Source organism: Chlamydotis macqueenii, chromosome 1 (genome assembly GCF_036417535.1).
Source record: "Chlamydotis macqueenii isolate bChlMac1 chromosome 1, bChlMac1.mat, whole genome shotgun sequence".
NCBI classification, from domain to species: Eukaryota; Metazoa; Chordata; class Aves; order Otidiformes; family Otididae; genus Chlamydotis; species Chlamydotis macqueenii.
Window position 1 is genome coordinate 15628128 of NC_141556.1, and position 16717 is coordinate 15644844.

General features: G+C 40.8%; 1 protein-coding gene across 1 annotated transcript in view; it reads right to left on the bottom strand.

Annotated features, from left to right (window-relative positions):
• The window catches only part of COG5 (component of oligomeric golgi complex 5), a 187734-nt gene that overhangs the window by 7718 nt on the left and 163299 nt on the right, over positions 1-16717 (bottom strand). Inside the window, exons 16-21 of the mRNA XM_086746499.1 lie at positions 16223-16285; positions 15317-15420; positions 13711-13948; positions 4498-4574; positions 3876-4002; positions 3241-3320 (exon numbers count right to left, since the gene is read on the bottom strand). Of these exons, the coding sequence (XP_086602625.1) occupies positions 3241-3320; positions 3876-4002; positions 4498-4574; positions 13711-13948; positions 15317-15420; positions 16223-16285 (689 nt within the window). The remainder of the gene's footprint in view (positions 1-3240; positions 3321-3875; positions 4003-4497; positions 4575-13710; positions 13949-15316; positions 15421-16222; positions 16286-16717) is intronic.

Sequence of the window (16717 nt, forward strand, 5' to 3'; positions counted from 1 at the left end):
GGGGCGTTTACCCACACCCGAATGGCGAAAGCTAACAATTTGGCCCTTGGGTGGATGAACTGTCCTTCAGGCTGGCTCAAATCCTGCCACGTCAAACAGGAAGGTTTCTTTTATGGAAGAAAAGTTGAATTTTCAAACTTAATTTAAAAAGAAAAAGTGCCCTGCCTGCTTAAAGAAGCGCTCCTTTCAACACAATCCCCGCTCCGGGAGGGCGCCTGCAGCCGGGTCATCTCACCTAAACTGTAAATGCCCGCAAGGAGGCTGGCTGGCTGAGAGAGCTCCCGTGTCTCTGCTCACGCTCCCTCCACCAAGCAGAGAAAATGGAGCTTTCAGGACACAGCGCAACTGACCTATTTTAGGCACCTACTTCACAATGAGATGAATCAGCCCCAGCAGCTCCTGTTTCTCGCTGTTGACTATAAAGGGAGCCTGCCTAATATACCTCTGGCCAGGTAAATCCCACCCTACATGCTGAATAAAGCAGAAAAAAATGCACAAAATGCTCAGAATGCTGCTAATTCGTAACATTAACACCACGTTGCATATGAAGCATTTAAGATCTACAGAGCGGAAGAAGCATTGCAATTAGCATTAATATGAAGCTGTAAGGATTCTGATAACACAAGTAAATGAATATCTAAGCAGCAGATCCCTACGGTAATTGCACACTTGTTACAAAGGGAAGTTGCAGAAAATTACCATTTGCAAGGTTGCAGCAAACATAAAGATGATTTCTCGATGTGGGTCAGCGCAGGTACCTGAAGGCTCAAAATATCTAAGGCTCAATTAGCACAGCTGAACAACTACAGATGGAAAAAGCTTGAACAGGGGGACTGATAAAAGACTCCAGACAAATGAGCAAGATGCCTGCAGTTCAACTTAGGTTCACAGAAGACAGACGAAGAGCAGGCTCAGAGATGTTCCAATAGAGTATTAAAGAAAACATGAGTGAAACATGGTCACAGCAGTGACTGATGTCTGCTTGCCTGCCTTATGTACGGATAACCGGTCTGTTTAGAAATGACTAACAGGGACGAGAGGAGATGGTAAAAAGGCGAATGCATACGGCAGTGCCTACAAAGGTTTCCAGTGTCTGCAAAGGAGAACCATCTCCTTCTCTCGCTGCTTTCAAGCGCTGGTCAGCTAGCCCCTGCTCTTTGCTCCCAGACGTGCAGTGCTACACGAGCTGCCAACCAAACCACCCGAGGGAAGAGTCTGCTTGACAAACCCAGTGAAGTTCATTCATCCGGCTCGGCAAAGCTGCAGGAGCGGTGCCTGCAAGTGGTGGACCTGGGGATGGATGGAGAAGCAGCCAAGCGCAGCCAGTGACAAACAGCCTTGCGCTGGCGTAGGGAAGAGCCACTGGAGTTCCAAAAGAGGCCTCTGGGAAGGGCAGAGCTGCCCTCTCTATGGCCTGGGAGGACGGATGTCAGAGCAACGTCCGAGCACTCCACAGCGCACAGCAAAAGGGCCAGAATCTCACGGTTAGATGCTCAAGTGACAACCTTGCCAAGTGATAACCTTGCAGCAGCAGATTCTTGGGGTAACAAAGTTAAAATATTTTAATAGTGTTATCTCATGCAAAATGAATAAAGGATTAGCCAAAATGATTGAAATTAAAAGCTAAAGTTTTCCAGCTATGCTACTTGGTCTGACAGATGACAGTCTCTCTGCTCAAAAGCCTTGTCCCAAGGCTTGTCCCTTAATACCTCCATGGCCAGGGCAATTTATCAGTGCCTGAACATGACCACCAGCAAGGCCATTAACTGAATCAGCCTGGATGAAATTTAATTGCAAGCAAAGACAAAAATGTGTTGTTGTTTAAGGATGGCATTTCCAAATTTGTGTAAAAGGACTGAAGAGAACAAAATCCCAGCAGTTCTCAAACAATTTGCATTCTTGGCTTTCCCTAATATATCTGAAATTCAACATTGTCAGTTTTGCCAGTACTAACAGGACAGAAATTGCAATCAAAATATTCATAACTCAGTTACATACACAGCTGTATCAGCCCTGTACCTACTATCCATTCCTCCGTAATTCCAAGTGTCATGGCTTGAGATTCAAGAAAACCTAGTTTTGTAGCAAAACTAGACTAATATGTATGATTTTCAAAAAATACTCTTCTAGTACACATATGAAGAGACATGGTTTGCATTTTAGTATTTTGTAAATAAATCCTACCAACATCTACTGGTGATCAATCAGTATTTCCTTAATTGGCCGGAGCACTATACAGGACTGTATGGTGCCATCAGCTTCAAGAATCGTAAATATTTATAGCAGACTCCTCTTGGCTGCTTTAAAAGTGTGGATAGATAATTGATTTTCTCAAGCACAGCCACTGCCGGCTGAAACTTAAAAGTCAGCTTTTATGATTTCAGCAAAAGCTGGCAACATCCATGCACAGAAGTGCAAGGACAGAGCTGGCTCCCAGGCCAGATGGAGTCTGGCACAGCTCTGCGTGACAGCCTCTCCCATGCCACTGGAGTGGGTGACACCGAGGTCAGGACAGGACACCAAGAACGTGGCCAGAAGAGTTAGGGCATGAGGAGCCAAATGATCATCTGAGCTTCGAATCCAGAGGATCTGTCATGGCTCTGTCATGTTCATACAACACATCTGTTCTCTCTAGCATACTTTAAAAATCCGCTTGTTTTGAAAAACAAGACCCTTCATAACTTCCTAACATTTTAAGATGCAAAAGAGTATTTAACTATGAAGTCATCTACCCTAGGAAGATTTTTAAAAATCTGACATAATTATTACTTCCTAAAGATCCCAGGCTGATTTCCTGAAGAACAACATTACAAGGGTGTAACCAAGGGTCTTACATTTCTAAATTCCTATCTACGTTTTCATTGTTTAAGCTTCCAAAGCTTCTCTTTCCTGATGCAGAAGACAGAACAGCTGCAGCCTTGACTTTCCAACAGTCGAGAGAGGCCGTTTTGCTAAAACACAGTATTAATTTAAATCACCACTGCACATGTTTCCTTCTTCTGGAAGAGGATTATGTGTTTCGTCCAGCTGGAGAGTTTGGGTAGGGGGGATGGAGGGGAGTGTTCAGTTTATGTATTCTTCCATTTCACAACTCATCCCATCAGTGGAGAGAGGGTAATGGTATCTATGCTACATCTCCTGTAGCACTTTTTTTTTAACTTTTCAAGACCAGTCCTGGTACGCAGATAAGTTACTGCTCCATTATTAGAAATGTAGAGAAGAAAGAAGCGTGATTCTTACCGTATGAGAGCAAGTCTGTCTTTTTCAGATGGATGATCATCAAGCCACTGGGAGTAGCGGGCAATGGACCACTCAGCCCTCTGATACAGAGAAAGACAAACACCAGTTACACATAAATGTGAAAAAGGAAACACATACACTGATTTCAGAATCAAAGATTACATAAATGAAGGTCAGATGAGGCTCTCTTAATACTGCAGTGATATAGAATGAGCTAAGGAATCAGAGACAATTAACAGAAATCACTGAATATGTTACTTGGAAGCTCAAGGTGAGCTTCTCCCACATCAGCTGTTTGAGAATTCTGACAGGGGTTTGAATCTAGATTTCCTGCATTGTACGTGAGCAGGATCCAGGCAATTTGCAGTCTGGGATAAGACCTGCAATTTCTTCTATGAGCTGACAGAATATTAAAGAATTGAGAGGCTATTTAAAATCAGATTATAATCTTCGTGCTGTTAATTAATAAAATCTGAAGTCAATGACCATAATACCTTTGCCACAATAAAAACAAAAACCAACAAACCAGACAAAGGATGAGCTTGAATACTTCTCAACTAAAATAACTAAGGTGAATGACAATGGTTATTCCTCCTTAGGACATCTCAAAAGAAAAGACAGGTTGATCTCATTACCTGGAAGGGTGATTTTAACTCTGGTGGTGCTCTTGTAAACAAAAACTGAAGAATAGTGCTGAATGGAATAACCTCTCCCAAAGCTGGGCTACTGGCAATATGCTCACTGGTCTGGAACAGCAGCGGTCTGGAAAAATGTAATAATCTACTTGTGAAAGGAAGAAAAAGCTTATCTTATGCATTATAAAAAGGCCAATCTGGTGGCAATATTGAATTCGGATAGAATCATCTAATTTTTTTCCATTAGCCTGCACCTTAGGTTTTCAACACAGGTTCAGTTTGTAAAATTTTACAGAAGTTGCCTATTGTAATTAAACAACACAGGACTGTAAATTATATATTTCAGTAAAACACTTCAGTAAATATAGAACTCACTGTCATACAGAAGTTGTGCTGAAAGCAATACAAAAAAGTACAATTTAGCCAACATTTGCATGACAAAGATTGTTAAATCATAGTTATACTCTGCATAAAATATAAAAGAACTTTAATCTATTTCTAATTTGCAGGTGGGTGCTGCCAAAAAAGCTCACAGTTCAATCAGAACTAACATGAGGTAATAAATCAGTTCTGAAGTACAGTTTGATCATATCGCCAATTGCTAGTTATGACTGCAACTCACCTGAATGACCTCAGCTGTCTGTAAGACTTTCCTAGGTCAGAGACTCGCCGACACAGTGGTGCTACTGCTAACTCCATCTATAAAAACAAACATTTTCATTTGAATTTGATTGCCCCAAAATATAAAACTCGGTATTGAAGTAGCCTGCCTTCAAGCAATACTCCAACCTTGCAGACCCAGTCATTGACTTCTCACCGGTGGCTGCATTTGAGACAAGAAGCTCTTCTTTCCTTCCATACTGCGTTGCCCAAACCACAACTTTCACCTTACTCTTGGCAACACAGGAAGCAGCCCATGACAAGTCATAGCGACAGTCCATGGTTAAGAACAGGAGGTGTCTCCTGAGCTTTCTGAGACTGAAGCTTTGTTTCTTGCAGCAGGTTTGTTTTGTTAGTGACGAGTTTCCTGATGAAGCATTTACATCAATATTCCAAAAATCTGATCTCAGCCTGGGAAGAAAGCAAGTCTAGGCAAGTCTCCACAAACCACTCCTAAAGCAGTAAACGTGCATACCCATTTCAGCTAGGTACTCCTTCTTTTGGTGAAGGACAAGGTTAAAGTGATTCCTTCTTGAATACTCAGCCCCAAATTCTGGGGCACAAAACCTACGCAGACTAGACAGAAAGCAGCTGGGACCTACTGCCAAGGGTCATATGGAATCCTAGGCACACCAGCACCAGTAAGAGCATTGTTTTCATACTGTTTGGTCTCTGAGTTACAGCAGCCATCTCTCAAAAGAAACAATTTTTAAACAGTTTCTGTTTTTTAAGCACTATGGAGTTCATCTGCCTTTTCAAACAAAAGCCAGGCTCTGTTCAGATTTTTACATCATAGAATCATAGAATGGTTAGGGTTGGAAGGGACCTTCAAAGGTCATCTAGTCCAACCCCCCTGCAAGGAGCAGGGACATCCCCGACTAGATCAGGTTGCTCAGAGCCTCATCCAGCCTGGCCTCTCATTCACGTGAGATTAAATTCTGTCACAAGCTCTTCATTAACAGTGAGGACAGAGACGTGAGAAAGAACAATTTCACTTCCAGATCCCAGACTGCACATGAACATCACATGGCAAAATTTCAGTTAACATGCACACTAATACAAACAGCACCACTCAAAAAACCCCATAGACAAAGTAATTCTATCCAGATGTGGATTAAGTCTTTACTTTTTTTGCATTCGTGAGAGGCATCAGTCAACAAAGGGATGCAATCTTTGTTCTTCAAGTGCATTTTTTTAAAATCCTCAACTTGAAAGACTATTCAGAATTTGATTTACACACAATGCACAATCGAGCTAAGTTTCAAAGGACAAGCGCTAAAATAAGTAACAAGATCAAAACCACCATATAATGAGCTTCCCATTTAAGCAACAATGCTGAATGAGTTTCAAAGTGTTTGCGATAAGAAGCTATTTATGGTGAAGTCTTTAATACTATTATTCTTTCCAGCTGTAGCATCTCCTCAGAGAGAGCTGGCTGCTGGGCAATCGGCTTCACCAAGAGCACGTAACTATGCTGGGGTTCCAGCATAAACAAGAGGGATGGTGTGGCAAACTGTGATGCCATAGTTCATCTAAAACCAGAAGAAATCAAATTTTATTAATGCAAAATCAAGGCCATATACTTCAGGCACTCATCTTAAAAAGCAGGTGGCAGGATGGGGGTCATCTCACCTACTTCTCAACATCTATAGGTTCTTTTCTTACTTAATGGACTAAACCAGCCGCTCCTGGGGTGTGATGCATCTTTCCCCAAGGCAGACATCTAAAATAGGTCAGGTGGGTCATGGTATAGGAGTATCCGCCTAAGTGACACTTGATCAGGCAAACCTGGGGAACCCAGAAGGCCTAACCGGGGTACCTACAGTTCCTCTACAGGTAAGGAGAGGAGGGCACCTCTGAAAGGCAATGGGGAAAGCCCCACAGCGCTAGCCTACAGGCAGTGCAAAGCCACTCCCTGAGCCTAGAAACCCTGGAGTACCTGTCCCACATCAAGCACTTCCAGGCCACTTGAAATCTGCACTTTATATTGAGGAGAAACTCACAGAAGCAGAAAGTGAGTAATAATCCAGGAAGTGGAGATGAAGATCGTTGTCTTGTGCTTTCAGATGAATGCTCCAGCTCTGGGTAACAGCCAGGCTCCCTCCTGCCTGCTGCCCTTCTGGTCCCCAAATCCTCTAGCCTAGGCTATGAACTGGCCCTTTTTCTACAGCTGGGGGGGATCCCTGTCCCATCCCCCCGTAACTCTCGCAGCCTGAGGGCCAGGTCACCTCTCCCACATGCAGGCGCAAGGGGTACCTGTTTCTGAGGCTGAAGAGCAGGTACAGCCCAGCTCTGCAGTTCCTGAGCGAGTATGCTATCCACCAGACAGTGCAAAAGGCACGCTCTGGGAAGCCAGCATCCCCATGCTTGAGAAGGACTCGTCAGCCGCTGTGCCATGTGTGAATTAGCCAGCGTAAGGGAGCTCTCCCTGGACAGGCAGGTTCTCCTGCAGGGAGGTGCTCCAACTCCAAACTGCGATGAAGCTTAGAGGAAGTTCAGCATGCTGTTTCCCCAGGTCCCATAAAATACTTCTGGGCATGTATGAGAGCCAAGAGGCTGGTCTGCTGCCCAGGATCAGGAGCAAGTGGCTGAAACGAGGCACTAATTAAGCAGGCTTGGCTGCATCATGATACAAGAACCCTACAGACCTTGAAAAACAAGGAGCAAGACACTGATTTTTTCAGGGATTCTTTTCAGGCATCAGTATTGGCTAGGGGCAGCTGGAAGTAACTGATATCCTACAGGAGCTGGTGTCCCAGTTCTGGTGGGAGCCGTGGGCTTGTAGCTGTGAAGAACCAGGGAGAAGATAATTCTTTTAGGTGCTTTAGAGAATTTGATAACAAACAACAAACTGCCAGTCTGACTTGTGGAAACAGAGATGCATGGATCAAACTGTATTCACAAGGGGAAAGAAATCCCAGCACAGCAAAATATAATTTTACTTAATAAGTTTTAAATTATTGTTTTGCTCCTGAAACATAATATGATGTAATGAGATGTAAGTGAAACTTTCTACAGCTTAACCAATTCCTTATTAAAACAAATTCAAATGATTTCTCTTGAATATACTTGGCAGTTTCCATGAATCAATATTTTTAGTCTTAAGTACTAAAAAATAAAATTTACTTTGGAAAATTCTATTACTTCATCTTCAACCTTTATTCACTGTAGGAAATTATTAGTATTGCTAGAACTAGATAGATCTAATGGCAGCAGATGGTTGATTCGTGAAGTACTAGTTGCCAGAGAAAAAAAATTGTTTTTAAGCTTTGCAGCATACTATACCATCCCAAATTGACTCATGAAGAGTGGGAACGAGTGAAAGCTAATGTGGTAAAAATGTACATAAACCACAGAAACTTTTTTTTTTTAATAATTTACAACACTAGTCTGCTATGTGTTATAACCCAATCTCTCCAATAAAAACTACACTTCACATAACAACTGTTTTCTTCATTTGAATTTTAGCTATTTGTCTGAGCCCAAGGACGTAGTGAGAGGCTCCAGCATCTTTCTGCTGTTACATTCATTTCTTCAGGGCCACTGAGGGGGGTTTCTTGTCTTCGCTGAGCATCATGCCAGCCGGCACTGCTGGCCTGGGAGCGGGTGCTGCGGAGGAATCATTCAGCTGGGAACAGCTGCTGTTTTTAAGGTGCTGGAACTGGGCAGAGGATTGAGCATACATCATTCCTTGGTTTTGCTACCTGTCATCACCTGAAGCTTCATCAACGGTTGATTCATGCGGCATGTTTATACTGTAGCAGCTTTTGCTATGATACACAGCTGTAGTTTCCAAAGCATTCTGGTGAGTTTTCACAGGTCTGGTGATGCTTTTGGCTGTCTGCAAGCCAGTATTTGTATCGTGTGTGCAAGGCCTTTCTTACAGCCATGTCCTACAGGTTTCACATACGTATGGATGAGTAGTACTTTTTGTTTCTTTTCCAAATTTCTCTCCCAGAACTACAAATCTGAAAATTCAGATATTCAGGTTAAATTCAGTGATAAATCAGGTGTCCAAGGAGTAATTTGCAACCACAGAGGCTTGATTGACTAATGTGAGACAATCATTAACACAGGATTCAGAGAAGCAGTAGGAAGTGTACATGCTGCCGAAAAGGAAGGGAAAGCTAGAACGGAAGAAAGTCTAATGACTCTCTGCCTTGTTTCTTCTAAATTTGTTCAAAATCCATTGCTTTTCCATTATTTATTCATGTTATTTTGTTACGCTTCGCAGAACATAGCGGCAGACTCCTGCCCAACATATGCTTCTTTCAATGATTCCTGCTCTCTAAGCCCAAGAAGGCCATATTATCTTTTCTTCTCATATGACCCTGCCATAGCCCATGGCTAGGTGGTCAATTATCTGTTGAACTATTCATTGGCTAGCCATATTGTAAAAATACATCACATGGCTGGCTTCTCTAATTAGATTATGTCCAACAACCCAAGGGTGAAGTTAATACGCAGTCTAGATACAGATAATGCACATATATTGAAGAGTGCTTTGAAAAACCCCACAGTGAAGTTATTGTTTAGTGCCTATTGTGGTATTTTCAAGATCTCTCATTACTAAACAGTGTTTTTTCAGCTGGAAAATCTTAACATTAAATTTTTAGCAATTATATTTCCTCCTGGCCAAGATGAATTCCAAGTTTTTAAATGTTAACTCAAAATGCTTTTTTTCTAGCCATTCACCAGGAGAGAACGCTTTAACAAGCAAGGGAGTAGAAGAGCTCTGAACTATTATATGAAAGAAGCTGGCCTTGAATGGATGTCGAATTTTATTTCTTCCCTATGCAGCAATTCCAAAATGGTTGATGTTTAAGTAAATCCTTCAGCTGTAATACCTCCAAAACACCACACATCAGAAAATAATTTTCTCCTTCCAGTAAGATAGTTAGCATTAAACATTAAGTGCATTTTAGCTTTAGTAGTTTCTGTCTTTATGACAACTGTGATTACATCATTCTGCTTCTCTCATTTCTCCATAAGAAACCAGAAAGGAAATTTTTTAGGAAAAATTATAAAAAGCATTTTTACACTTGTATCATCATGTTTCATCAAACAAGCAAATCTGTTTACATTTTTAAAAACCCAAATGCCTAATATTCTTGCTTTTTTAACGCCACATATTGAATGAGGAAACCAGATTCTGACCATAGGCTAACCAGCAGATAGAAACATTTCTTCTGCACTAGAAGTTACCATTGTCAACTTCTATAGTAAAAATATTTTTTCTAGGAAAATTCAATAACTAAAACATTTTGCAGTAATTTATTGATATAGACTTAAAGAGTTGGTGGTTATGGGTTAATTATGTCCCATTAAAACTGTCTGAACACAATACTGAGCAATGCCAAAAGCCCCCTACAAGTTAGACCTAGATAAGAAATACATGAAGGTATACACAGAATAGTATTAACAACTCAAACAGGATCAATAAAAATAGTTCACTCGACAGGGCTGAAAATAATTAGTCATGCCATGATATGGGGTTCTTGGCACAGATAGTGGCTCCTGCCTTATTCGTGACTCCAAACATAGACCTGTACTATGAAAAGACGGGAAATCATGTCATGCCTTCATGCCATGAAGCATAAAGATTACTTAGTCTTTGCAAATTCTAGACTAGTTTATTTCAATGCAGTTGTGATTTGTATTTGCTATTAATAAACACCTATTTTCCTATATCAACTTATAAACTTTACACAGCAGACTACTAATTTCCATGCGAAATATTACTGTAGATTCCTCACTTCTAAGTAAATTTCTCAACCAATCATGCTTATATTTCATTCTTTGCTGCACTGTCCAGCACTTCCATCGGGTTTTAGGAAGGCCTGAACTACAAGCCACCAATCCCAGAGTGTGCCTAACTGTAAGTCCTGTAACAACTCTGAATACCAAGGAAGTTTAAAGGTCCTCTGGGGAAGAACTGGTACTCCCCAGAAATAGAAATGTTGAATAATCATCAGGGCTTGGTGACTTGCTTGCCTCTAGGAGAGTATTTTTTTCAGTCTGACTAGTACTGCATTTAAGCAGTGAAATTTGGTACTACATACATGAATACTGAATTACGGTCACCTTAAAAATACAAAACCAAACAAAAACAAACTGATCCAGGAATTTATCGGAGTGAACTGAAAAGTAATCTTGTGGAATTGCCTGCATAAAAACTGAGAGCATGAAAGGACGTGAATTCAGCCTGTAGACTGGAAATATTTCAAACAATGGGAGTCCCAAGGAACAGCACAGCATGTGATAATAACCTTGCAGCATTGCAGACATATTCTAGGGCTTAAGATGTTTCTGTGTTCCTGTAAGTACTGATCTTCATGAAATCATATTAATGACATTCAGGCGCTTTTTAAGCCTATCACACCTCTGTTTACAGCTGCCACACTAGCACACACCTAGTCTTAACTGCTGAAACATCTATAATGCATAACATAGGAAAATGCAATACTGACACTGGAAAAAGACAGAGAATTCAACAGAATTACAGCAATAATGCCTGACTGTGTAAGCAGTCGAGCCTTACTCAAGAAAATTGGCTGTTGTGCACCGCAATGAACCCAGTTCTGAATGAAGAGAACCTGAAGCCTCGGTTTTCCCCCTTCTGTGTAGACACCTGTTATTTTGAGGCAACTTCCAGTAAAACACGTTTGTACTGCAAAAATTTTCAAATCTGACTCTCAGCCAAAGCTATTCGGCTGAGTATAAGGCAGCTGTAACTCTGAGTGCCCTGAAAGAAATGTGCACAAGCACATTTAACAAGATACCCAAAATCTGATGCAACGCAAGATTATTTGACTTACTGCATGCATGTTTATAATAGGACTTAAAGTTAACCAAAGGTTCTGGAGAGCCTTCTGCCCAGGTCTTTTGCTTGCAGGTAACCCCAAAACACCAAAAGGGGTTTTAAATCCCCAAAGCCAGTTTAAAGCAGTAATGCTTTTTGAGTATAGAAAATTCAAAATGACTCTACAAGACGGAGTACAAGAAAAAACGGTTTATAAACAAACCTCCTCCTACACACACAGTATCTTTCCAGGCAGGTTCTTTCCTTCAGGTTTGGCATTAGTCCAACAACGCAGTGCCTTTCTGGGACTGAAAAAACCCTGCACACAGTATTTATGGCCATTTGGAAAAGTTTATCCTTCCCATCAAGCCAGTAGCCTAGCTAAATACCTGCTCCCTGCTCTCCTCAGCCCGTAGCAGAAGCAATCTCCCATTCTCTTTGGAGTAATCAAGTCTTTTCCTTAACAAAGCCAGATGCTACGGGAACTAGAGCATGGAAATTACGAACCAAGTCTCATTCAGGATTATAGGCACATTTTGGCAAATGTGCCCAGGACTCCCTGGCAGGGTCAGAGCAGCTACAACCTCCCCAGTGGGGCTACCAGGAGCTGGCATCATGAGCACGTTCCCCAAAACCATCGGGTTTTTGGGAGGGGCAGACACACCCCAGAAAACATGGATATAAGGCAGCCTTCATACACAAATTGTTTCGGTCCTTTTTTCTGTTATCCAGAGCAACAGGACATAGTGTCCAGGCCATTCTGGGCACTACAGCCCCTGTGCAGCCTGGGATGCCCTAAAGAGCTCTGTGCAGAGATGCTCAAAGGCACAGAGTGAGCGCTGAGGTGGCTGTATGGGGCCAGTTGGACCCAGACAGTCCTTGTGTTAAGCTCCTTTTAAACAAGCCGAAAACATGCTGCAATGTGAAGATGAGAAAAAGATAAGGCAGCCCTCAGATGCAGCAACTGCTGAAGGCAAGAGACAAGAATGAATTCAAAATCTATTTTTTTTTCTTTCACAGTACAAAAGAATACAAATCAGAACAGTTATCTTCACACAGTTGTCCATCAGCACAGTGGGAAGAACACACAAATCGCGCTATACTCAGATGAAAACATACCTTCATTTTTGACTTAAAAGGCAGCCCATGTCAGAATGAGAAAAATAAGTGTTCAAAAAAGATAAACAAGTGATATTTTTAGTATTATTATAATAGGTGCTTAAATCAGATGTTCTTTACTGTAGAATCAGGTGAAGATATTTCCCGAATTTATATGACTTACTTTAGTACTTCAGCATAAATTACAAAAATTGTCTACAGTCCTTCTAGAGGAGGAGTCCGGCATCCTTTTTTTTCATCCAAATTTATGCTATTGTCTTCAGAATAGAGAAGGGAATGGAACCTTCTCATTGAAAGCAATTGAAAACTTCCCCTTAACTTGATTTATTACTTTTGAGTAATGAATAAAAAAAACTTTACTCAGGAGTATGTAACTCACAGGCAAAAGATACAAAACAGCCACAAGCAGGAGTGGAGATCGCAGGGATTCCTCCCTCCCTGCTGTCCTCTTCTACCTTGGTTACCTACCAGTGAAAAGCATCACTCCGTATGCAGACAGCTGGTGCTAATTCCCTTTTCCGCTTGGTTAATAATAACTGGGACGCTCAGACCGTGTAGTGGATGCCTGTATTCTTTGGCAAGTTAATCACACAGTGTTACTATTGATAAATTAATTTTGAATATAGTGGACAACACGGACAGGTAGTGGATATCAATCTGGCATTTTGTTTTCTGTTTCTGTCCAGTATAAGAGCTAGGTAAAGCTGAGAGGCAGATAATTCAATCAGGTCATGATGAGAATCCCACAAGAAAACTGCCCTTCTGTTACTGAAAGGGCAGTTCTTCCACGGGACATTAGTATTTATTCATCTTGTCTCCTACACTGCAGGCAGCTGAGCTAGCGATTAACCACTGTGGGCACTGTGATATATAAAGCAATTACGAAAGCGACACACCATTCCATTAGAAGAGAGAGAAAGAATGAAGTGAATGAATGGTGGCAAATAATGGACGTACCAAACAGGTCAGGCAAGCTGGATAAAATGTCGAGACGCAGTTGAACTTAAATGCAACAGTCACTTGATAGGAAGCTGTCAGACCTCCCTGAATGTGCCTTATGGTGACGAGGGATCTTCAACTACTTAGTGGATGCATTTCTCAGGATACAGTATTTCATCAGAGAGGATGTTTAGAACTGGAATGCACTGATCTCTACAACTGCCTGTTTATACTTTGATGGGGGCAAAAGTATTGATACTTTTCAGTGAACACAGTGAAGTAACAGTAAAAAGCAGAGATCAGTATTAACGGTACCTGTGCAAAATCCGCTGCAAGCCGCATCTTCCCACCTTCACCGAGGGGCCTTATTAGACTGGCATTGCGAATGAAAAGTTCAATTGCTCTTTGAGCCATGGCTTCAGTGTTATCAAAGACAAAGTCAAAACACTCAAAATGTCTGAAGTAGTCGCTCATGACTCTTGCTATAAAACCCTGTAGTTCTTTCATGTACAGAGAACAAGGGACATCTGGTTTTCCTGAGTTGGATAATGATCTGAAAAGAAAGAAAAGAAAAAAGAAATGGGGACAGCTAAATTCATCTTTAAAACACAACCAAAAACTATTAGATTCTTTTTAATTTTTTCCCTATGCCACAAAGTCATGGCATGAATTGTAGAGTCTTATTTCTGCTCAGAATAAAGAGCATGTAGCTCTCTCTGAAATTGTAGTAAAAAAAAAAATCTCTTTATCAGCCATTCCCATCCTAACAAGATAAAGGAAATCACCTCACTCCTACCCAACTTGCAGAGCCTCTACCAGTTTGGAGCCTAAGCCTCAAATCCAGCCCCTAAATTTAAATGTCCCAGTTGTTGACTTGAAACTCTAACCACGGATCAGAAAACACAAACACATGTCACAGGGTTACTAGTTTAGCCAATCCCAAATCTGTTCTCTGTACAGAATTAGTTTCTTAGATTCCTCCAAACCCAGGATTATAAAGTCAATCTCATTATCACACAAGCAGCACACGGAAGCTACAGGACATAAAAATCAATCATCTCTTTCTTTGAAACAGTCAGGCAAAAGCGCTCTTCCAAATTCAAGAACCTGAGCATACAGGCTATCTAACAAAACTCAGCCTTTGGCTGGAATCAGTTTATCCACCTAGAGAGGTATTCTGCTAGCAGTGGCAAAAGAAAGATGGAGAGGGTAAAATACTGGTTTAAAAAGAGGTTAAAAGAAAAATTTAATACATCTCTGAAAATACATTCTTTTCAGTGTATTTCCAAGACAGAAAACAGGATATCTGATGATGATATAAGCAATGTCAGAACAGACACAACAAGCAAAATGACACTCGGGAACAAAGTCTCAAGGACTCAAAATGTTTGCAGATAAAGAATACTGGAAATTTTAATTAAAATGTTATGGAAAAATAGCATAACACACTAAATCTGAGCTTTCAATAAAAATATTTTTAAACCATTTCATACTCCATAGAACTTTAGAAAAATTTCTGTGTAATTGTGAATCAGAGGTTATATGCTTTATTTTGAGAAACAAGACTATTGACAGTTCTGAAAATTGTCTACAAAAAATAATTTTGAAAGCAAAAGGTTTTTTTTTAAGCACAAAAATGGCCTCTACTTGGCTTTATTTTTCTATTTAAAATGAATTTTACTCAACAGATACGCCAAAAAAAAAAAAACAAAACAAAAAGGGGGAAGAAGACAGATGCTACTTGATTAATTTGTTTCAATAGATAGGTGTTTCTGTGTTCATTGACCATAAAGCACCGCCTTCCCCTCAACGAAAAGGCGCTCTTGCTCCAAGGACATTGTGGCAATAACAATCTATTTATTATGCAAATGCAGGATGTCTTACTAAAGCAACGGTAAATTTGAAAAATATTTCTAGTTACCCAGAGAAATCTTCCTGGTGCATAGTGATGATAATAGCTTCTACAGAATCTCCTACAGAGTTCAGTAACGGTTGAACAGCATTGCCCATGAGATCATGGACTGCCTAAAATAGAATAAGAACAAGGCAGAAGTAAGAAAACAGAAACTAGAAGCATTTGCATTTTGACACCTCAAAAATACCTTGACAAACAGTTCGTTTCAACAGTGCTTTTTATTATTCTGCAGTAGAAATTGCTAAATAGAAGGACAAAAGCCTAAGATAACATTTATCTTTAATTGATTTTACCAGTAAAGGACAGAAATAAGGCTGTTTACTACTTCTATGTAAAGCCTTCCTTCAAAAAGGTGCACAACAATCTGGCATTCCTGGTTTGTAACCGTACATGTTTTGGTGCACACACTTTGATCAGCTGTTCGCTCCCCAGACACACAAGCTGCCCTTCATTCCTCTGCATGCAATCCCTCCCAGATCAGCGCACAGCAGGATGGATGTGGCTAGCTGTCATCCACAGAGGGCTGCACAGCCATCCACACCGCCCCCCAGAAAAGCACCAGGTAGCATAAGGATCATAATTTTATGTGTGTGTCGGTGGGGCAAGGGGGTGATGAAGGATCCAGCTATTGCTGTGTAGAAGCTGCAGAGAAAGACATTCATTTTCACAGCCAGATGACATCTGGATTCCAACCATTATGAGAATACACAAACACTACTGAAACAGTGATTTGGCACACTCAACACATCTGTATCTGCAGATACATCAAAATACAAATGTCAGATTATTTGTATACTCTTGACTAAACTACAGTGACAGAAAATAATACCTGGGAAAATAAGTGCCCATTTAAAATGTAACAAACAAAGCAAGCCTCAGCCCTGTCCCTGCAGCATATGGGCATTCAATTACCTTTAAGGCAGTTGTGACTGTTTGCTCAGCAGCTGCTGGAAACGAGCTCTGACTGGTAATGACCTAAAAATTGTACAGTAATTGTTAATAGTCAACATTCAACACATGATTAGAATCCACAACACTGAATTTCATTTAAAAACATCCTGAGTTATCCTTACTAATGAGTGGTTTACACAGGTATAGATAACTATCAAATGTGTTTTATACAAACAGAATTTTCAGTGCACCGGTATCGCTCCTTTGCTCTCAAATTTCCTATGGACTGTGCTTCTGCCTTGGCAAAGAAATGATTCATTTGAGTTCAACTGAAATTTAGCTGAAGGGTTAACAGAACCAGAATAAAAATAAGTGGTGCATTCTCCCACTGCTAAGTATAGAATTTATGGAGAACTATTCAAGCAGTTCTATGGCAAGTATTTGAAAGAATGGTTGTTCTTTCTCAGTATTATGACTGTTATAATACTACGTGTTAAACAGCTGTTTATGTACAGC